A 23,992-nucleotide genomic window follows, 5' to 3' on the forward strand; every position below is an offset into this window, starting at 1 on the left:
TGAGAGCCTCTTGCACAGCAAAGGTTTTTGTTGCAACAGAAGCAAGAGAGTTCCCGCCATTTGAATGCAAATTTGTGTTCCGCTATTGGCCAGTTCTAAATTATTCCTACGTGGTGGCTAGTAATTGGCTTGCTAGCCGTTTAAAATTTTGTGCGACTTCCGCCCAAGTCGGAGAACTTTGAGCACGCTGCAGAGTGCCTCTAAAGAGATCTGACTTGCAGCTGAGCTGATTGATAGACTGATCACCTATCGATTCTTCTCCCCGTCGCCGAGCGCAATCTTCGACGTACCCTTTCCCTGCCAGCTTAATTTGTGGACAGATTAGCTGGCCTCAGCCTTGCCAGCTGGAGCAACTCACATAGTTGTTCAAGCAACCGGACCACCTGTGTCGCGGCTACAGGTGGCGTAAGTAAAGTTTTTGCAACCAATAAGCTGTGTCTGCCTCTCCATTCACCAGCCCGCCCAAACGACCGAGTGATATTTGAATCATCTTGAGTCGGCTCCGGCCGTCTGAGACACACACCTCTTTACATCTCTTTGAAATCACTAGATAGTTTCTTTTCCAATACAACAGTCAGATCCCATTACATACAACCACATTTATTGGAAGTTATTGCAGCAAAGACAGAAAATAAAAGGTTGTAAAAGTTTAATCAGCTGGCATGAAATTTAAAACATTCTGCAAGCTGTTAAATGTATTTAGGTTAAAGTATAAAATGAATTACATTTCAAAGCATGGCAGAATGCTACTTATTGTATACATGAGTGTTAGATGCCTCTGATCTCTTGCTTAGCTTGTTGAATTCTCCTGGAAGTAACATGCTGTTGCTGTTTAAAAAGAAAATTATTTAGAACCTAGAACTGGGATCCTTGGTTGAATCATGGAATCCAGTAAACTCCCCTCTTTCAAGTTAGAGGAACACCGACAAAATACAGTTTACCACTTTCCTGTCACTATATGCATAACAACAACTTTTATTTAAGATCATAATTTGTGTTATATATTTTCTTTAACGATTTTGCTCTTTTAATCTGAAAATTAGGACTGTGTGTACATACAACAAGTTTTACTAATACTCTCTGTAAGGCTAAAAATGCATTTGAAGAATTTTTTTTTAAGGAATTCTAATCAACATGCAAATAAATGATCAGTGTTCCTGTTCTCTGCCACAGGAAGTTTCAGCTCCTATCTGTGGTATGAAACTACAGTCTTCAGTTTTTGAACAAGAAAAATGCAGACTACAGCCATAATCTACTTGACACCTTATGCCTATTTAAGGTATCAATGCTGCATGCATTTATTAAATTAATGTGTCAATTAGCTGTCAGAGCTCCATTCAGTGCAGCGAAAGTGCCTGGGGGGATAGGCAGTGGTCAGCTTTAACTTTCTTGAATTGTTTGCATCTTAAAATAGCCTTGGATGGCATTCACTTATTGCCAGGACACACCAGTACAGTGTGGAATTTATAGCCAATTATCACTGAACATAGTAGAGTTTTAGCTATGTGACATTTTCTCTAGCCTCACCCCAACATAATATAGGGATACGACCTACCCATTTTCATCCCTATGCACTGCCATTCTCAATGTTACCAGTAAAATAGGCTTCCACCAGTCTGGGATCTGACTGCCTTACTATGTATATCAAACAGATTAGATTGTTCAGGTTCTTTAGATAAACTGTGTCAAGTTAGAATGGTGTATGGCTGTAGTTAAATTAGCAATAGATGCCAAAGTGATAGATGCTTCATAAATATGAATGCTAGATTGCTAGGATTTAATGCATATGTCAAAAAATCTTAATAACCTTATTGAGGACTTTTCCTTTATTTCCTTCATTCTTTCTTTGGTTGCATTCAAGTTTGTTTTTTTAAATTTCTCCCCTAGATTTATAGATGTTATGGTCAGAAAGAACCATACAGTTAATCTTGTCTAACTTACTGTGACTGTACTGTTTGTTACATATGCCAAAGTACTTCACCCAGTAATTTCTGCAACAAGCCCAAATAATAAGATGTGTAAGAGCATGGCAGTGACCAACTTGATATTTTTTTACTCATGTTTTTTCCAAATGACCACAGTAGAATTAAAAAAGGAGCAAGTTGTGAGAGCAACTGCTAGTCACAGAGGTGTGTCACAGATGAGCAATTGTTGAAAATTTCAAATGATTAAAAGATGTGTGCATGTGTGTGATGGGTCACATTTATGGCATCAGGCAACTGCTACTAAAAGCATAGCAAAATATGGTTCTCTCTCTCTCTCTCTCTCCAAGAACCAAGGAAGTTGTAAAGATGCTCCAGATTCTAAGGATATAGGTTGTCAGTGATTGGTTTTCAGAAATTAATTGAGTGAAATTAACCACCCATCTAAAAGACTAAAAGAGGTAGTTTTGTTCCATTTTTAATTGTTCCATCAAATCACCTGTTTAGACCCTTGCTAGCTATTTACTCATCTCCTGATCCTTCTTCTTGCTTCCACAAGCAAGACTCTCTTTCCATAATTCACTTCCATTCTTGTTTTTATTTCTAAGACAGCAACAGTAAAATTCCCAGTCCCAAATTCTATGTATGGAATTACAAGAGTGACTGGCTAAAAGACAGGGTTTTACTAGATCACTTGACAAAGAAATCAATGGGAGATTTGTAGTTGAAAATTAACACAGGGCAGCAAGCAAAGCCACATTATCCATCGGATTTACCATTTCATAGGCTTCTTAGTGGAAAAGCAGGAGCTGGAAAAACTCTGCCTGAGGTTTTTATTTATATGGGGGAATAGTCAAAGAAGAAGGGAATGGAAGAAATGTATGGCTATTTAGATGGAACAAAGTGAGAAAAGTGGGGAAAAGCTCTTGCAGTTGAATTCTATTAAACTTCATGAAGCACTGCTATCCTAATCCTCATTTGTAGACCTAATGTGTGTCTACTCCTCTGGAGGATCACAACCCACTACTGCCTATTGCTTTGCCAGTTCGGAATCCTCAGGACCAATCAGTCAAACTAACCTTTACTAAAGGCAGTAGCACTACTTTGTCTATTGTCCTGATACTAGTAATTTAGATTTACAAAGTGATCACAATGGCTACTAGGCAAATCTTTCTATCTCACAAAACAAAAAATGAGAGATACATACAAACAGGGGAATAAGCAAGTACATTGGCACTAGGGAATCTTTATTTAAGACTCCAAAATATTTACCTTTTTAAATTTATTCTGCTTTCTAGAGTCAGATCATAAGCAAATCTCAGCTATTTAATTTCTCTGAAAGAGGCCACAAAATATTATTGATCAATCTACATGTGTTTGCAGTTTGCCAGACCCCTGTGCTTATATAACAGAGACATTCATTGAAGCACAGTTCAGATGTAAGCCCCATCCATACACAGTGTACAATTAGAAGTTAGACTAAAGATTTAAACAATTCTTGGTTTGCTTTTCAGCAGAGGATCCCTCTCATTGCTTCCACCAAAAAGAACTGCTTTGAAATTGCTGAAGTAAACGCTCAGTACTTCACGGTTCACGGCTTGTCCTGTACTTCTTTCAATAGGTTTATACTTTTTGTATTTCCTGAAAGAAACATTGTTCAAGTTTGTTACTAAAAGGGTATTTTAGTGTTTGTACCTTTTAAGATTCAACTAATGAATACAAAGATATATCTCTACACTGTATTAGACCACAATAGGGAGCACCGCCATCAAAAAAAACTCTGCCATTTGCTCCCACTCTGTGGTGTTTCATGATGGAAAAAATGCCATTAGAGTTTAGTGTCACTATAATGAGCACACCAAGTCTGAGCACATCAGAGCTGTGCTGGGTGTGTTTGACAAAGTAGCAGTATGGCATTTTTTGGCAATCAGCATGTGTGAAGTGGGAGCTTGTTTGTGCTTATGTATTCAAATTTTAAAGAATTTATTGGGAAATACTGATGACTTTGGGAGAATTGTAGCCAGTAAATTTGGTGAAATATTTGTGGAAAGCAAACAAATATGGATATAAACATAGCTGAAATAAATTCTCATTTTTACACAACAGAATATCTATACAATTTTTTTTCATTGTTCTGATCAGCTTACTCCTATTAGACCCAACAACTTACTTGTAAAGAAGGAAAGTCACAATGACCACAAACACCACCAAGAAACCAAAGGAGATCAAGACACCTTGTGCTGTCCTGGAAGATGATCCTGGAATTTGAACACAAAATGTTGAAAATATTAGCTTTGTTATCTTTTCTGTAAGATACAACTGTCTAGCATCATTGTTCTTTCTGACAGGCAGATTTAAAAGGTGCAGCATATTTAATACTTCTTTCATGCTAAGCACTTTAAAAAAAGAAGAGGAGAATATGAAAACGTTTACAGACTGTAGAATCAAATCCTTTCCTGATGTTAATGGAGCTCTGAATCTGACTTTGTATGTTAGACACATGAGATATACTGCTTGCTGTCTCTTAACATACAATTACTTTACAGAATGAAAATATATTGAAGGGCTAGCTGATATCCCTCAGAATTTAATTTGCTTCAAAGGGACTTAAAACCAGATTCATAGACATTTGAGAGTGCAGCTGACTTTCTGAATATGATTTTCAGAAATTCCTAAATGTCTGTCTGCATCTTGAAAAGCTTATCTACCTTTAAAAAAAACTGGCAGAGTGCCCTCAGGTGGTTAATTGGCCTAGAGGTATTAAAGTGAATAGGGAGGTGAAGACACTGAATTAGGAAAGAAACAAAGAATGGTTTATTGGTCAGGGTATAAGCCTAACAGTTGGAAGACCTGGGTTCAGCTCCTGGTTCTACCACAGGTCTCTTAGATGGAGCTGGACAAACCAGTGTCTGTTAAAATCCTATTTCACCTTCACATACATAAGTGGTACTTAGGAAGTGCTACTAACCATAAGCCATATAACCAGAATCTTTGGCACATAGGATCCCTCTATGCTTTATCAGCATTATGCAATTAACTGGCTAATTGCACAATTAATTTAAACCAGTTACACATACTAATTATGCCTTACAAAGTTCAAGCACCCTGGGCGAGGGCCCTAACCACAAAGCTATTGCACTAAAAGGTAGGTGGGAGGGTCCTCCTCCCCCTCTCATTTCTTACCAATCCCAGGAAATGTATATGCAAGGTGACTCTATTCTACCACAAGTAGAAATGAACTCCCAACTGTCATAAGTGCCAAAAAAACCTGCTGCTAGACAGCTACGTTAGTGATATATAGACATATGAAAGTAAAAGAGGATTTAGCTCTTAAGCTGTCTACATTGCTAGTTAGAGTCAACCTTCTTCCTGGGGTATATTTTGCATTTACCTGGTCCCTGCAGGCTCAGAGCACAGAAAGTCTGATATCCCACAAATCATTTTTCCTAAGTTCCTAACTATGGTTTGTCTGCACCTGACTCGTGTCTCAGCTGCCCAAAAATAGAGCTACGCACAGAAGGAGAGACAAACCATCTGCCCACTGATTCCTAGAAAGGCTCTGCTTGAGGAGCAAGAAACAAAGTGCAGATACTTCAAGGTACAAAACAGATAGGGGAAGGTGGCTTACACATCCTTTCCATTTGGACTCACCTTCATTTACAGATATCAGTGTGCTTGCGAGGGCTTGGCTTGTGTCATCACCCAATGTAATGTTTACACAGTAGGTTCCAGGCTCATTGAAGGCTCTTCTTATAGTCAATAAGCATTCATCAGTAATTTCAACAGACTCACACACCATATTCTGAGGCACCTGGCATGTGGGGTCAGAAACTGTTGTGCAAGCCTTTGTAGGAAGACTAGGGAAGTGAGGAAATAGCAAGAGAATGCATTTTGTCAGTGGATTCCTATTAGTTCAATTCATAGACTTTCTAGTTTTGACTCCCTACTCTCATACGCCAGTTTTATCACGGTTCCATTTCACTGGAATCCGTGATGTTCCACGGACATAAAACTTCTGTAACAAAGTACAGGCTCAGTCTTATTAGCCTTAATCTTCCATTAAATTAGCTGCTTGGCATATCATTCCCCATTTTCTGACTAAAGGAGTTTGTGTTCTTTCCACTTGGCTCCTGCAAGTGTACATCACCCCACAACTATGTTTGGCATTACCTATGCTTATACAGTATAAAATTACCAGTTGTTACACACATTTGTCAAAATCCAGAATGATCTTACCTAATCAGCTGATAAAATCCATTAAATTTAATGCAGTTCACCAACTGGAAAATGGAGATTTTTAGTTGCACTAGCACATGGAGCGGGAATGTCCTATCAGCTTGAGAATTATTTCTAAAACAGATGACTTTGCAGTTATGCTGCTAAAACTTCCTGGCAGCTTACAGAACCTTCAGGTCCATACACTTTCCAGGAACTAGGAATATGAATACAATACTCTTTCCAATCGAGGAATGATTTCAACAAGTGCTTATACAAATGTCGAAATAATATTTAGAACGAGGGCTTCCTCCTGTTTTCAGCAGGCCACTTTTTGATGTACTGTGAGGGCTAAAATTGTCTTTTACTAGCGTAACTTGGGGATGGGGAGGTGAGTCCTGGGCACTAATTCATAGGGATTGCCATTCTGGCTCTGTCTGTTTGGGGAACTTGCTGTGAGGCAGCAGCAGCCTGTACTAGTACCAACACTGCAGCAGCCCCTGCACGCTGAGGTCAGTGTTTACTTCCCCTCTTCTTCCAACCCCATGCCACCTAGGGTGCCAACATTTCAAATTACATTTCTGCTATCTTTGCCTAACAAACAGAGAATTGCTTCTGCTCACCAATAAGCTCTGTTATTTTACGTAGGCCTGTTATCTTAGTCTGAATCCCAAGAACCTGGTAATAGCTTCTCTTGACACTCTAGGCTTGCATTCTCTTTGGTTTCTATCAGCAGATAGAAGCAAACAGCAGTTACCAACTGTTGTTCATGCAGCTGCACAAGTATCCATGTAGCATCTAGTATCCGGTTACTTTTCAACAGAGGAGGTTTCCATTTATATACTTACCTCCCTTGGCAGGAAACAACGAAGTCAACCAGGGTGTTTGTAGCTTGGGCCACTGACATCAAGACACTTGTCATTTGAATAATATTTACCTCAAGGATTCCCTCTAAGGGAGGAAATAGACCATCAAGTTTTCAGGGTACTCAAAGACTACAAAAATTTGAAGATTTCACATTTAAAAGCTGCTAAGGCAGGTGAACAGATAGCACTCAGCTCAGGTCTCGTCTCTTTATAACCCTCTATCTTCCCAAAATTCCCTTTGAGAGAGAGTAGAAACTATAAAAGGGTTCCAGTGCATGTAATTTGCTTCCCATATTGGATTGTTGCCTTCTACCTTTTTTTTTAATTTTTTTTTTTTTTTTTTTTTTTTTTACAATTTATCACTACCTTATTTTAGTCATTATTTTAGAATTTAGTGACTGTATAGACCAGGGTGTAAAAACAAACAAACAAAACAAACTAAGCTAAACTAAAAAGCAAACAAAACACCCAACCCCTTCAACCAACCACAGCCAGCTAACTACATCAAATTGTAAGAAGCTAGGCCCAACCGTAAATAAAAAAGTTTTTAGGGTTCCATTTTATGAAGTTCACACAATAGAAGCCTGTCAATGAGATAAACAAGATGGGATTTACATGACCAGTTTTCCTATTCCTCACTTATTTATGTACTTACCTAAAATGGAGATAACAGCTTTGTAGTGTCCATATCTATAAATATGGCAGCCTCCATCAGGAGTGTATTCCATTACACTTGCACTGGTAGGAGAAGCCAGATTAGCAGATGGATTGGTAGTTACTGTTGGGTTGAGTGTGAGAAGATATTATTAGTTACATCTAAAGAGTATTTTGCAAAATACATGTTATGAAGGCAGAGTCAAAAGAGATTTATTTCTCTCATGCCACAGGGAAGGCAACTAAAATAATTTTTAAAATGTTTTTCCTCTGCAAATAAATGTAATAGAAAATGAACAGTGATACAAACTGCCCTCTAAGGATCATCTTCAAAACTTTAAGAAAAATCCTTTCCCTAGTATTCTGCAGAGCCATGCAAAAGAAGCAGTTTGGTGGGAAATTTAGAGCCCTTTTTAATCTCTTTCTTCATTTTCTTAATGTCTGAGAATATTAATCACAGATATTACACCCACCAGCAGATAATTTCACTCTTTGCAATCAGATCCAGTATGTGTTTATTGTGATACAGTGCATGGGTGGACCTGGGATTTTGGAAAGGGGGGGTGCAAATGGTGTGGTGCATCATTACATATAATACAACATGCATTCTTCTCCAGGTAAAAAGAAACCAGAAGCTTTACTAATAGGCTAAGAGCATATTTCTATGTTATTAATTTCAAGATTGAAAACAAATATAACATTACTGGAATTATACTAAAAAAAAAAACCCTCAACAAACTAGGCAAAAAATAAGCAAAAAATGTTGTGTTAGTTCTGTTGTCATTAAAATTAAATGTACACCTCTCTTAGATTCATTAAATCCAGCCTTCTTGAGCATCTTGACAATGTATGCAATGTTTCACTGAAAGTCATTTCCACACCTGGGTTTATGTTTACCTGAGTTACTGTTTCCAGACCTGAATTAATGTTTTTAGCTAGAGTCAAAAACAGTCTGCCGGACTGTGATAGAAACTACACAAAGAACAGCTACCAGACAGCTAGCAGGAGAAAGGCTGGCTTAATCAGTGGAACATCAAGATCATTAAAAATGAGAGGGGGCTGTTAACATGTGAAGAATCAAGAGTTTACAAGGAATCGGATAGATTATAATGAACCGTAAAGTCAAGTGACTCTCTTGCTGCTGCCTGAATAGAAATATTGCTGCCACTTTCAGGCAGCTGGTTTTAAACTTTGGATGGGCCAGGAATCAAAGAGGGGTGCAAGTGCATCACTGCACCTCTCTGGATCCACCCCTGATAAGGTATATAAAGTTTAGTACTTACCTTACTTTGATCTGTCTCTTGGTGTATATAATGTAGGCTTTTTAGTGTATGTTACCTATACAATATACCCCATTTATGGCCTATATCTTTGATACTCATTTTGGATATTTGTATGTATGTCTGAAAAAGTTATGTTCATCCCACATCAACCCAAATCATCGAATGACCTGCACTTGCTTCAATGGGTATTGAATCAAGCCGTAAATTCAATATGGCCATGTAGGGTATGTTCTAAATCCATTTGCCTGATTTAGAAACTCTGTACAGGGAAACCTATAAGAAGTTCTGACAACAATTAATTAAGTTTCTATCTAGAAGCAGGTGGTCAAATACCTTTTGGGGACATGACACCTACAACTTCTAGGGAAACCATAGGGCATCCAGACTAACAAAGTACTGGCTGCTGTGCCAGAACAAGGACATTTTAAGTCTTCAGCACGCAAGGGTTTAATTTTGTTGTCATTTATGTTCTAACTAAGTTAGAAGCCCAACAGTTCTGCTTATCCTAATGATTAGTGTAGCTATTCACTATTAGAGGATAGCAAATTAGTATAGCTAGTCAACTTTGAATGGCACTTGTTTTTACTTGTGTACGCATTCAAACAAACAGGTAGGCCAAAGTCATTGCTACCATCCCTTTATGCTGTCTTGTGCAAAGTGGACATAAAGCTGCCTTCAACAACCTCTAGAGAATTCTTTCTAGGCAAGGGGCATTGTTTGTATAGTACAGAGTTGCCACTGAAGTTCTAAGCCACTCTGATGTAGAAAACCATATTTGGATAGTGCACGACTGGCAGTCACCAATCTTGGGATGCTCTGGCTGACGAAACAAAACATTGAGACCATGGGCCACCAAGGGCAGCTTAAGGCAGGCCTGAGATGCAATGGGGTCAGCCATTATGGACAGAGATCCTGGATGCTGCTATCTATATATTTTGTTTATATTTCATAAAGAGTTGTTTTCCTTTATTTTCTACTTTCTGGGCATGCCTACATATGCTATTAGTGCGACGCAAACTCCAGTGCGGTTTACGCCGGAGTTTATTTCTTACAGGTGTAGCACCTACACATGCACCTGGGACCACAGTGCATTGAACTGAGGGGGAGCACCCCAGCTGGCAGGTGCCCAGGGGGTCATCTCGACAGCCCAGGGCTGCACCAACCTGGCCCAGCATGCTGCAGAGGGACTGGTGGGGGCATGAAGGTACTACAGTGCAGGGCTAGCCGGTAGGCAGCCTCTACACTGAATTACCCTGGTGCCCCATCCAGTCCTGTAAGCATGTACATGTGCTTTGTGGCCCACCAAATAACATCACCATAGGATAGTTTATATGCTGGGTGTTTATTAGTTCACTGTGGCCTAATAGGGCCACATGTGTAGACACAGGCTTTACTGTGAAGCTAATTAGTCATCTACACAGTAACTGTCTCTTGTAGACACACCCTGTGATAAATAACTTTTCCTTTTAAGAAAAAGGGGATTGGATGTGATCATTTAAAATGGAGCATGGAACTGCAGGCTACAGACAGACATTGAACTATTACTCTGATGAGAGGAGGCTTCAGGAGTGGAGGGTTATAAGGTGACCAAAGAGGCAAGTCCCTTCCTCAAATGTGAGAGACTGGCCATAAGAAATGTGTGTGAATATCAGTGGAAATTAATGATAATCAAACTGTAGTTATCAGAGAAAATAATGTACTAGGAAATTATTCTATAAATATACACAAGAGATACAAACTTACTAGCAGTATTGTTTGTAGTAGTAGTTGGAGTTTTTGTCCCTGTAAAAGATCATTTTGATAAGTAGCAGATCCAAAAATATGACAGCATTGTAATTATTTTCTATTTGGAACGAGGGCTAAACTAAAATCACTTATTGCATTGTACAGTGCTGAATTAGGTAGCATGATTCATACACATTTACTAGTTTCACACTAAAAACATCTTTATGTTAGTCACTTGTGGATAAGCCAGGGAAGGTGATATGTCAAACCTTTGGTGGATGTAAACAATTGTTTCAAATTCTTAAATTAATACTTTCATTCTTAAATCAGTAAACCAATGAGGAGCCAGGAAACTTAGGAATTCAAATACATTTTTTTAAATAGACACTTCTTATTAAGCCTACAGTGGATCTGGCTGAAAAAAAGAGGGGAAACCCATAAATATTTTGTTTTTTCCCCAAAAAAAATTTGGTGAAAAAGCATGTTTATATTTCAGAATTTGAAATATTATTGGCCAACTCCCAGTTTTATTTATAGGTGTTTTATACCTGTCAAAGTTGGAGTTAAAAAGCTTTTAAAATAGTAAACTTCTATGATAAAATAAATATTATATATAAATCAGTAATGAACATAGTGACAGTTTTTCTGGAATAAAGTACACATGAATATAAAGATAAACAAAAATTCCAGATTAACTCCACATGTGGTCCTTCTTATTCTAGAAGAAAAGTACCTTTTTCCAAATGAAACTTAATGGCTATCAAGAGAGTTTATTCATGCATTAAGCTAATCTAGAAAAAAGGCCCTCATTTTGGAATAAGAGTGTTTGTAGGTGGAGCTAATCTGGAATAGTTCATTGAGAACAATACTGTATGTAGACAAAACTTGAGTTTCTTTTTTTTTACATTTTAAAGCAAAATATGAGAATAGGATAAATTAGAATCATTCTTAATTAGAACAGGATACATTAGATTTAGAATCATTCTAATTTATCCTATTAAGTTTTTCCAAAATGAAAATATAACAGAATAGGTATTCCCAAATATCTCCATATAAACACTTATTCTGGCATAGAAGTGTCTGCACAAGGAGCTATTCTGGAGTTATTCTCTGTTTAGACAAGTCTTAATACCTTTAATACTGCTCCAACTTTAAAGTAAAGTTAGATATAATAATGTCCACTTGAAGACTCCTTTACACTCTCCAAGTAGCAAAACTTGCCTTAGTATAAATAAAAATCAGGCCTTTTATCTGTAATTTAAGCCTATGTGCTTATCCTGTTATTGATTTGGACTCTTAAGTTTACAGGGTTTTTTTTACAAAAACTTTGTAGCTCCAACTCAGATCACAGTAACTTTTTTAAAGTTTTCTCTTTGTAAAATTAAAAATATTGGTATATTAGTGTTGTTAGTGTGTTCTCTAATATCACTGTTGTTTGAAAAACTCTTACCTGATGAAGTGGGATATGGTGGAGTAGGTGTTGTTGGCTTACAAGGTACAGGTTTTATAGCTTGAACAGTTAAATTAAAAGTAAAGTTTCCCTCCAGTGTATATGTGTGAGTTATAATAGGGCTGTTTGATACAAATAAGCCACTGCCATCTCCATAATTCCACTTGTAGGTGATAGCAGAATTATTAAGGTAGTGGCTAGGATCATGGATTTTGACATCAAATATAATAGGTGAGTCTTTGATGAAGATAAAGTCTGAGATATTGCGGTCATTCTTCTGGGAAAGGTTCACAAATAATGGAATTTGGTCTGCAGGAAAAAATTAAAGCAAGTGAAAAACTGGCTCAACTACTCTCAGACTACAAAGCTTGAAGTGTGATGCACAATCTTGTATCATATTAAGGTTTCATGTTTAATTTTTGAATCTGCACTTCTTTAACTCACTTTTTCTGTTCTGAATGGAGATGTCAATAAATACTGTGAAATGTGCAACCGGAATCCTGTGCATCTTTTGAAGGTTTCCATTGTTTATTAGAAATATTTCAGATAAGGAACAGGAAATAAACAATTAGCTTAATCTTTATTTTGAATGAATACAGTCTAGGATAGCACGAGTTAAGAGTCTTGTAGCACAGATTAAAAGGTCTGCATTTTTGCTTTATATTATTCTGGATAAATAGTTTGTTATTGGCATCATACATTACCATCCCTCTTCCTATGTTTTCACTGTTACTAGCCATTGTTGTGGGCCCATTTGCACATTTTCTTAACAAATATATTATGAGAACTTCATTCCAGACAGTATGAAGCCTAGCTCTTTCTTGATCTTAATGCTTGTTAAGCAGCAAAGTTGTAATTTAGGACTCATTTCTACAAAGTATTGTGTTTATTTTGCAGCATATTCAACTGACTCCACTGAGACTGAGGGCACTCAGAACCTTTTGGACAGACCTCAAACATCTTCCAGCAGAACTGCATCAACTTTTAAGTCCAGAGATATTTTTGAGTACTAAGGGTGGGGGGAGGGAGGGGGATAGAACCCCAACCCACACCTTGAGCTAATTCCCATTTCACTTCTACATGCCCCTGTGGTCCTTATGTAGCTGTAGAATAATGGTTTTTGGCACTTACACATGGTTTGGATTTCATGTAGCAATGTTTGCCCTGAGTTTCCCTTCTGAGCATGCTCAGTAGGCTACAGTATGGCTGTGTAGGCTTCAGGATGGAACAAAATCACCTGGTTGCATGTGTAACTCAAGGTAAGGCTTGAAACTGTAGTTGCAGAAACACCAGGACTAGCAACTATTTGACACAGTAGTAGGACAACTCTCTGACCTTTTAGCCCAATAGCCTAGTAGTTAGGGCATTTTCCCAGGGAGCAGGGAACATGTCATGGGCCGCCCTCTCACCCAGAGAGAGTTTGGACCTGCATCTCCTGCTTCCAAGCAAAGTGCCTCCAATACACTGGGCTAAGCATTGCTTAGAACACTCTAGCGGTCTTCTTGAAACTAGTCTATTGGACCACTAAGAAGGGAAGATTTGTGGGATCTCAAAAAGTAGAGCAAGCCCAAGGGAGGGTAGCTCAATCAGATGGAAGCTGTTGCCCTGGAATGGGAGGGGGCCCTGGTTTCTGGCAGCACGCTCACCTGTTACAACATAAGGAGCACTTGCTGTTGCAACTGGAACGTATGTCCGATGGCCTCTTCTGTAAACAAGCACTTCCATCAGATGTTTGCCAAGGGCAATATTAGTTGTGTTGATGAAAACAGTTGCTGAAGAGCCTGCAGTTTTTTGGTAATACTGGCCTACACAGAGACATAAATGTATAGCAGACATTTTCTTGTGACCAGTTAAAAAAAAAAAACTTTTAAGTTTACTTTCTACGGTATTTTGGATTGTCTATATCAAAGCAGAAAGTTTATTCTTATCCTCCATTTGTCAAACATACACCTTTCTAACATTTAACAGCATTTCATATCAGCATTCTGTTCAATGCCATTACTTTTTTCTGAATTTCAAGCTTCTAAAGGCATTAGAATAATGCCTCAGCTTATACTGGCCTGATAAAAAGCATGAATTAAGGTGTCTTCATCTCCCCAGTGTCACTGAATTATGTTAATAAATAATAAAAATATTAATAATGTTGCCAGCCTAAGTCAGGTTCTTTACATTTACAAAGTAGACAATAGCAAGGATGTCTTGAATTGAAGTGTCTTGAATCATTGCACATCCAGAGGATGGAAAGTTTAGAATCATGGAATCACAGAGCTGATACAGACCTCAAAGGCCATCTAATCCAATGCTCTCCATAAATGCATGCTGCATTATTCCTAAATCATCCCAGACAAATACTTAAACAGCTTCTTCTTGGAAACTTCCAGCAAAGGAGATTCAACTCCCTTAGGCAAGATTTCCTATAAATGTTGCTATACAGTACCATTAAGAAAGGATTTTTTTCCCCCCCAGAAGTTGTAGCTCTGTGCATCTACAGTCTTAAAGAACCTATCATGAAAATACCTGACTTCCAAAACCTGGAGAAGTTAGTAGAACATCTGCTCTTCCCTCAGAGCAGCTCTGAATCCCTTTGCCACTCTTTCACTCAATTCTTCTTATGGAATTCTAATGTAAGGCATTACAGAAATGAGTTAGGAAACAAGACCAAGACAAGTTTCATGGTACCAACCAAGTGTGTGAAACAAATAGACAAAGTTCCTTCTCCTCCAGCCAGGATGATGAGGGAAAGGTCTCCCATCTGGGAACACATGGTGGGTATTGTTGCTTGTACAGTTTTCCCAACCACAGTCATCAATCCATTTAGTCCAGTTGTAAACATAATCATCAAGAAAGTCTGTAGAATCTAGGTGCAGAAATTGTTACAGATCAGATTGATGTTTATGAATGTTTTTATATAAAGTTAAACTTTTTTCTGTTATTTTCCTGGTGCTAAATTCATAGCACAAATATGAACAGATTTACATTTACTCATATCTGTTGATTAATTCATTTTTACAGCAGTTCTGTGAAGGCTCTGAGGGCAATATAATTGTCTTCACTTAGAGTGGGGCAATACTGCACAGATTTCTGCATGGCTTGCCCATGGTCACACAGAAAATGGCACAGCCAGGAACAGAATGTGGATGGAGGGAGGTCAAAAGTGAGTTCCTGCAGGGAACTATTTTGTCTGGTTTAGTTCAACATTTTCATCAATGACCTGGAAATGCGGTGTGCAGTGAAATCTCCAAGTTTGTTGAGGATACTAAGTTATTCCAGGTAGTCAAATCAGGAGGCGCTACTTCACAGTCAGGGCGGCTAGGATCTGGAACCAACTTCCAAGAGAAGTGGTGCTGGCTCCTACCCTGGGGGTCTTTAAGAGAAGGTTAGACGAACACCTTGCTGGGGTCGTTTGACCGCAGTACTTTTTCCTGCCATGTCAGGGGGTCGGACTTGATGATCTGCTTATGTCCCTTCCAACCCTACCAACTATGAAATCCTAAACTGACAGAGAGGAGCTGCAAGAAGATCTTCCAGAGCTAAGTGAGTGGGCAAAAAAGTGGCAGACAAATTTCAATGTCAACAAGTGCAAAGTAATCCACATAGGGAAAAATAACCTTAATTATACATACACAATGCTGGGTTCTGAACTACCTGTTACGAGTCAGGGAAAAGACTGTGCAGTCACTGTAGGTCAGGGATTCTCAACCTTTTTCAACTCAAGGCACCCCTCTATAACTTTTCAGAATTTAGTGGCATCCCACTTAATGACTATTTTTTTTTCTTACAGGGTGCATCTACATGTGCAATTAATACAAAGCAATAAACTCTGGAGTTTATTGCTCCAGAGTTTATTGCTCCAGGGTGCACCATTTGACTGTGCACTTGGAGGCAATAAACTCCAGAACAATAAACTCCAGAGTTATTGCCATTTGAATGTGTGCCCAGGAGCGCAGCATGTTGAGCCGGTTTAGAGCAGCCTCGGCTGGCTATAGGGCCCAGGGAGGTCAGCCTGCCAACTCAGTGTTGTTCCTCCTGGCTCAACATGCTGTTGAGATGCTGGCTGGGGCAAAAGGATGCTTCAGTGCGGGGCTACCCAGCAAGCTGGCCCCACACTGAACCACCCTTGTGCCCCAGCCAGCCACCACAGCATCTACATGTGTGCTGTTGCAGAGTGTTTTACTCTGCAGAAGGATAGTACTGTATTTACTATTTGCAAGTACTATCCTGCTGTGGAGTAAATTAGTTTAGGGCAGACTAATGAGGGTACACATGTAGATGCTGAGACATTTACTGCACAGCTAATTAGTCTGCTGTGCAGTAAATGTCTCTTGTAGATGCGCCCACACAATTTAACTTCTTGTGCTCCATGGCACTATTAGAAGGATCTAATAGGGTGGTAAGGCAGTCAGGGCACCTCTGAAAGCATGGCAGGGAATGGTGCACACTGAGTAGGGCTGGCAAGGGCTGCAAAGCAGGGCAGATTGGGGAGTTAGGGGTGGGTCATTATAACCTTGAAGAAGGCAGCTGTCCCTGCAGATGGTAAAAAAGGCATGACAGCAGCTGCTGGAACAGAGGCTGGTGCCAAGTGAGGGTGGCAGGTGGAAGGACCCTGCCTTGCCCTTCCTTTCCATTGTCTGCCCTCTCCCTGCCTTTACCCAAGCAGGTGAGCATAGTGCCTGCCACTCCCACTGCTCCTCCAGGGATTTGAATGTCAGTGACCAGCACCACCATTCCCTAGGGCTCCTCTGACCAGGTTTGGGAGCATGAGATCAGGAGCGAATGACCTATGCTGAGAAAGCCTGGTCCCGTGTCTACCTGCTTACACGTGGCAGGGCACATTGCTCAGTTTGGGGTGGTTGGCACAGGGGCTGCCAGGGAGGTGGGGGGCTGTGCTTTTCAGCTTAGCTTATTTCCCTGTTACTCCTGTGCTCCCGGAGCTGTTGGGTGGGGTCACAGGGAATGGTGTAAGGAAGCTGGGGCTGGCACAGGGCGCCTGGCATGTGGAGGAGATAGTGCTTACTTCCTTTCACAGGAGCTGGGTGCAATGGCACTCTCCAAAGGATCTTTCAGCATCCCAAGGTGCCGTAGCACCCAGGTTAAGAATCACTGTTGTAGGCAGTTCTTTAAAAAAGCATCAGCTCAGTGCAGTGGCAGCTACAAAAGCTACTGATGTTGGGCATCATTAACAAGGGGATGGAAAACAAAACAGAAAATATCATTATGTCACCACAAATCCATGGTGTCCCCCATCTTGAATACTGTGTGCAGTTCTGGCCTCCGCATCTCAAAAAGGACATAGTAGAATTAGAAAAGGTACAGAGAAGGGCAACCAAGATGATGAGGGGTATGGAGCTGCTTCTTTATCAGAAGAAACTAAAAAGGCCAGGACTCTAGTTTGGAAAGGAGAAGGCTGAGGGGATTTGATAAAGGTCTATAAAATCATGATGGTAAATAACAGTTCCATAGTCATTTTGCCAAGTCCCAGGATACTAGAACTAGGAGGGCAGCTGCTGAAATTAGCAGGAGACAGGTTTAAAGCTAACAGAGAAAACACTTTTGCATGCAGTGTGTGGTTAACTTGTCAAACTCATTGCCACAGGATGTTACAGAAGCAGATAATATAGCCAGTTTCAAAAGACAGTAGACAAATTTATGAACGACAGATTTATTAATAGCTATTAAACAGAAACAGTCAGGAGTGTATCCTCTAACATCTCTAAATTAGTTATAATGGGTGCCAGGGAGGGTATGATGGAATAATTCACTCTAGATAACCCTATTCCTATGCTGTCCCACTAAAGCCTCAACTACTGCCACTACCAAACAGGATACTGGGCTAGATGGTGCATTGGTCTGACCCAGTATGACACTTTGAATTTTCCTGTATTCTTATACAAACTCATCCTGTGCATCTATTAGATATTATTGAAATTGTCTTGAATACTGTACATAAGCAAATCATATGGGTGAGATACGTAAAGATGCGTGAACCACCTGTTTATGGTGTATCATAAAAGGCCAAAGGCAAAGACTAATTCTGGTTGCAGTGTGGTTAGTGTGTAATTTCCTAGTGCTAACAGGTATTATCAGGTCCAGAGCACTTACATTAGCAAAGTGCTGAAATTATCCATTTAAACTACATTATTGCCTTTTGGTCTTTAAAAAAAAATATGAACAGAATGGGTAACTGAACAGTATTTCTGATTTACAAATTTACTACATCCCAATTCCTCTGTTTTTTCAGATTACAACTCCAGCTTTTTTCTGCTTGGTCTGTTCTCATTGAGATAAGAAATTGTAATCATTTTCAATAATTTTACTCTAATACTGTCGACCAAAGCCTCCTGTCTCATTGAAGTCTGTGGGGTTGCAGCCTCATTCTGGAGGCAGATCTTGGCATAATGGAAGTTATAGCTAATTGAAAAATGTAGTTTGTTTCCTTTGTCAGATAGCTTCCATTGCACTTATTTCCAAATAATCTATAATCATCATTAGAATTAAAACAACATATTTTCTCACTGGTAAAGCACAACATTTATAACTATAGAAAGTATTTAATGAGTTACAGTGAAGTGATATAAAGTAAGTTATGGTGATATAAGACTATTTTCTGATATCCTTTTAAATTAAAATTAGTCTGATCAGGGGAAAGATTTACCTTTTTAATATGGAAAATTCTCTCAATTTGCTGCCACTTCAGTCTCAGCTTATGTATATATATTTTTAATTCTGCTTGTTTTACCTTTGGAATATTAGGAAGGTAAGAGAATAAATAATAGTTTAGTGAGCTCAGAAATCCTGAAGTGAAGAATCTCAGTTGGATAAAGTGGGTTAGAAGGACCTCTGCGTTGGCTGTATCATGCCAATATTAAGTCCAGTGACTGGGCTGGGCTGTGCAGTAACAAGTTTTCTGAGTCATGTTCTAACAGCTTGAAGAATTCATTAGCAATATCATAGGCAGGTGTGTTCTCAGTACATGAGTACTGTTGTTACTTACCATTCTTGCAGTTCCTGTCATATATTATGTTGCTATCATTGTCTTCTTTTTGGCAGCTGGGAAACTCTAGGATCACAGCAAAGGACACATTTGAGCCCACTAGAGCTGGGCTGTCAGTGGTCAATCTGGCTACCACTCTTCCTCCTGAAGAAATTAAAATTAGACTTCAATGATACAGGGGTCCCTTCTAAGAAGCCATATCCCAAGAGGTATTTTGATGCCTGAACTCCTATTAAAAATCAATTTAACAAACTGAAATAAAATATATTTCAATTATAGTTTAGGCACCTAAATACCTCTTTGATCTGTGCATAATTTGAATAAACAATGTTAAATATTAATCACATTAAAACTGTGCAAAAATCAGAGCCAAGAGATATCCAGAAGTAGTTCCACTATTGTAGCTCTATTGGCTCCAATTACCTGTCTATACTTGCTAAGGGCAAGTTGAATTTCTATAACTTCTTATAATATGATATATTTAATTGAAGTAATCCTTCTGAAAATAATCTTTCCCATGTCATTTAACCAACTGCGATGCCCTTAAAATCTAACAAGATTATCAAAGAGAGGAGACATTTTGTTTAAACAGTTTCAGAGAGACCCATTGACTTAAATTAAGTGCCTTCTACAATAATAGAAGCAGTGGTCTTGATATTACTCTTTTAAAATTATTTGATTTATATGCCACCATTCCCAGAAAGGGCTCAGGGCAACATACAGTATAAGACAAAATAACTTATAAAAACAGAACAAAAATAGTAAAATATGAACTGAGGCTAAGCCAGTGATTCTCAATCTTTAAATTTAGACTCAAGGTATCCCTCAGAAAAGGGCAGCTCTCAGTTTTCACTCATTCTTTGACTATGGAAACACATCAGAACAATTATTCTGTTACCAAGAACTCAGAATGACCGCAAAAGGTTAGAATGTTGTTAATGTTCTGGAACCCCGTTGGAAATCTTTTAGTTTCTTTTTGAATCATATTTGCAAACTAACAGTGCTAATAGTGGATGGCACCCCACAACACCATTGACAGGGTCTCAAGGAACCCCAGGGTGCCATGGTACCTTGACTGAGAATCACTGGGTAAAGCAATAGTTAAGCACATACTGTAACACTGCTTCAGACAATGTATGGCAATCTGGACCCAACTGTTTACTGCTTTGGGATATATACATTCTGAAAGGCACTGTCCATAACATTATATTCTATTTGATTTTTTTTAGGCTACATTTCCCAGAACACTACTATTCCACATCTAGATCTACCTCTCCAGCAGTCATTCCATCTGGGATCTCCTTCTTCCCAAGATGGATAACGTTTTTCATTCCAGTTGTTTTGATCAGGAGACCAGCCATGCAGCTTCTTATGGTACCTGACATGTGAAGAAGTTTTTCCATGGCTCAGCACATCTCGAAACTCTGGACAGAAAAATGAACAAAATATGAATGTTTTCTTTGCCTTCATTTTAAAATATTCATGCACTGAATGCCAAAACCTTCACTGACATGAATGTAGAGAACTTTATCATTGTAAATAAAGCTCGTGTCTTTCAGTCTATCAATAATAAACTCTTCTGAGACTTTCCTTTCTTTAGGGTATGTGCAAGTTATATGAGTATCAAAAGGCACTTGAAGAAATAGCAGCATATGGGCAAAATTTTAGCCCTTCAGTAGCTCCTTTCCTTCTCAGAACTACCTGAAAAATCTTCTCAGTGGATTGTAAACCAAAAGCTACATCGCAAAAGCTGATTTGAAAAATGTGGAATGATACTGTGAACTCTTAGCCCTGATTGTTCAAAGAATTCAAGCAGCTGAACCCTATCCCTCTTAATAGCAAAATGACTCTATATAAGCAGTTCATTGTGGAATCAGAACTTACTAATGGGGAAACACCTCAGGTACAAAGGACATTCAGCAGAAAAAGTCCAACATTTCTTATTATGAACATAAATATGATACATACATACACTTCTCTCTGCTAGTTTTAGAAAGAGCTAAAACACACTCCCTCTTTTCTCTCCACTAAAGCTTGAAGGGGGAATGGGGTGGCAAGGAGATGTTTGCATCCCACAGTTTTAAAATTGACATTTTTTTTTAGTTGCTATGTTGTATTCTAATATTATAAAAGCCTACTTCTATCTGTCTGTCCATAACGCTTTATCCGTGCTCTGATTGGCTGACAAAAAGCCAATACGAGTGCGAACAAACATTCAAACAGGAGCTGGTGACGAACTGGAGCACCGCCATGATGGCAGTAACACAGGGGATGGAGGGGGGAGGGCGAGGCCTAACCTTAACCCTAACCCTAACCCCCGCCCTGCTCCCTGGAGGTGGGGGCAACAGAGTGGACAGAACAGGGGTGGGGCAAGGCCTTGCCCCCCTTGCTGTGCTCCCTGCAGGTGGCAATGATGGAGTGGAGCAGGGGGCAAGACCACTGGAGCTGGCCTCGCCCCTCCCCTCCACTCCTTGCCAGTGATGGCGGTGTTGGCACGGGCGGGGGGGGAAGCAAGACCACAGCTCTGGCCTTGGCCCGCTCCTTCCCGCTTCCATTATCGCTGCCTGCAGGGCCCGATACGGGATGACCTGGCGGTGGTGAGAGGAGGAGCAGGCCCAATGCGGGTTGGGAGAATAGTGGGCACACTGCAGCAGCAGCGGTGGTGGTGGTGGGGGGAGGGGAGGAGTGGGCCTGGGCCCCACATGGTGGGGGAGGAGGACTGAGCCCAAGCCATGGGAAAAGCCGGCCTGTTACGGTGTGGGGAGCAGTGGGCCTGGGCCAACCCGGAGGAAGCAGGGGAATGGGAGAAGCAGGCTCGGAGCCGATGTGGGGGGTAAGAGAGGATGAGGGAGGAGTAGGCCTGGGCCCAAGCAGGGAGGAGGCTTGCAGCTGCCCTCCCCCAGCCACTGCTGTGTCGGGCAGGGCCTGCTGCTCCCCACCACCACTCCAGTGGGCCAGCTTCTTCCTCAGCTTGGGCTCAGGCCTCCTCCCCTCCTTGGGCCCAGCCCCACTGCTCCCTCCTCCCCCCATCAGCTCCAAGCCCGCTCCTCCTGTTCCCTGACTGTCGCCGGGTTGGCCCAGGCCCGCTGCTCCCCCTGCTGCGGCGGGGGCGCCTCTTCCCCCCCCCCGGGCCACGCCCCCGTGCCACTGCAGCAGGGATGGGGGGAGTGGGCCTGGACCCAAGCAGCAAGAGTTAAAGGGCAAGCAGGTCTGGACGGTGGGGTGGGGAGGGCACGGGGCTCCCCCACCCCCCATCATTCCTGATGGGCAATTGGCTAGTTTTCTAATAAAGATGAATTAAAGAAAGTTTTACAGGCATTTTTACCATACTGAAGAAGGCAGGACAGGGACCCTAGAGACTAACTGGTTCAGAGAGATAGCTAACTACCTCTCTCTACTGTATTGAAGAAATTATACATGCAGTAGGACATACCAATGGAATTATGGGGTTGGTTTACTTTATAAAAAAAGTGGATCTGTTCATGCTTGGAATGCTTAAGTAGCTATGTCCAGAGTGACAATAGGCTAAATTCATTCTAAATATAACTGCTCTGAGTACAACAGGACTAAGTACAGAAAGTCAAAAAGCCCAAGACTGAATCAATTCAATCTTTGCAGGTTAGTCTAAGCTTGTAGATTCAACCAATAAGCAAGTGAACAGACATGCCCTTTTGATTCTGAAAATGCAGCCACCTGCCTGCAGTGGTCCAGACCAGAAGCCAGGGTGCACTAAAGCACAGCTCCCTGCTTGGCTGAAGCAGAAAGCTTGGGCCAAGGCTAGTGCACCCACCATGTGAAGGGGCATTTGTGGGAGAGATGCAAAGCATCATGGGATGTTAGGGGACTGTGAGTTAACTTGAATCTGGAGGGGATCTGGGACAGAAGTTCAATAAACTAATTTAACCTAAAACAGTTAAGTCTGATACTACATCCATCAAGGTTTACCTTAAACTGGTTTCAGCCATTTTAAAAGCAATTTATGTGCACTGAACTTCTGGCATTTTACAGAGTTCAACCAGTTTGTGATCACTTCTACTGGTTTATGTGTAATTTCTGTCCCTTGCCTGAAAGTACCGTACACCCATGACCGAACATGAGTACACAGCTGCAAAGTACTTTAAAAGGTCCCTATCCCATGACACTCTGAACATTCATTACATGAAGGTTTAGATGAAGGCGCTCCTAAGCAGAGCACCTTTGCTAACTTGTGTATGCACATGCCAGGAGCAGGGCTGGGCTGACATACACTTTTCAAGTAGTTCTGAGAAGGAATGCATGAGCTACCAAAGGGCTAAAGTCTTGGCCCTTATACTGCTATTTCTTCAAATACTGTATGCAGAACGGGAGGCAGGGTATGGGGAAAGGAGTGGAGGGAACTCATTCTGGGTGATGCCCGGCTGGCGCTGGAGGCTGGGGTGGGTAGATTGAAGCCCGCTGAGGTAGTGGGCTCCAATCCACACCCACCAGCGCAGGCAGGAGAAACCCCAGAATGGACCTCCTTCCCCTCCCTCTCCAGCTAATGTCTGGTGGGTCAGGAGGATCAGTCTAACTCATGGCACTTTCTGTAAAATGCCATGAGTTAGACCAGGGAGCTGCACTTCTGTCTGCACCTTTTATGTGTAATTTTTGTCCCATTACCCCAGGAATAATGTTGCCCTTTCACTTGTGGGCTGACGGTATGTAAAAAAGTGCTTGAATTGGTCATTAAGACAGCTAGTGTTTTTGGGAAAGGATTTAATTCATAAAACAATTATAATTATAAAGTCAAATTATTTATATTTCAAAAGTTACACACACACACCCTCTCCCCTTGGAACACCTGCTCTTTTAAAATGATCAAGGTGAATGCAGCTTATAAACACTGTCTTTTCATATTCTTCCTGCTG

The 23,992-nt window shown here is 40.4% G+C and overlaps 1 protein-coding gene across 2 annotated transcripts in view; it reads right to left on the bottom strand.

The window, feature by feature from the left end:
- Positions 1-1,958: 1,958 nt before the first annotated feature.
- The window catches only part of GPNMB (glycoprotein nmb), a 23,766-nt gene continuing 1,732 nt past the window's right edge, over positions 1,959-23,992 (bottom strand). Inside the window, exons 2-12 of one of the 2 annotated variants that reach the window (XM_006038259.2) lie at positions 20,378-20,530; positions 19,107-19,250; positions 14,799-14,972; positions 13,762-13,920; positions 12,116-12,424; positions 10,684-10,722; positions 7,659-7,781; positions 6,986-7,088; positions 5,574-5,779; positions 4,093-4,180; positions 1,959-3,563 (exon numbers count right to left, since the gene is read on the bottom strand). In XM_006038259.2, the coding sequence (XP_006038321.1) occupies positions 3,410-3,563; positions 4,093-4,180; positions 5,574-5,779; positions 6,986-7,088; positions 7,659-7,781; positions 10,684-10,722; positions 12,116-12,424; positions 13,762-13,920; positions 14,799-14,972; positions 19,107-19,250; positions 20,378-20,530 (1,652 nt within the window). In that variant the 3' untranslated portion in view covers positions 1,959-3,409. The remainder of the gene's footprint in view (positions 3,564-4,092; positions 4,181-5,573; positions 5,780-6,985; positions 7,089-7,658; positions 7,782-10,683; positions 10,723-12,115; positions 12,425-13,761; positions 13,921-14,798; positions 14,973-19,106; positions 19,251-20,377; positions 20,531-23,992) is intronic. The other variant, XM_006038260.3, reaches the window with a different exon arrangement.

Source organism: Alligator sinensis, unplaced genomic scaffold, assembly GCF_000455745.1.
Source record: "Alligator sinensis unplaced genomic scaffold, ASM45574v1 scaffold912_1, whole genome shotgun sequence".
Taxonomy (NCBI): Eukaryota; Metazoa; Chordata; order Crocodylia; family Alligatoridae; genus Alligator; species Alligator sinensis.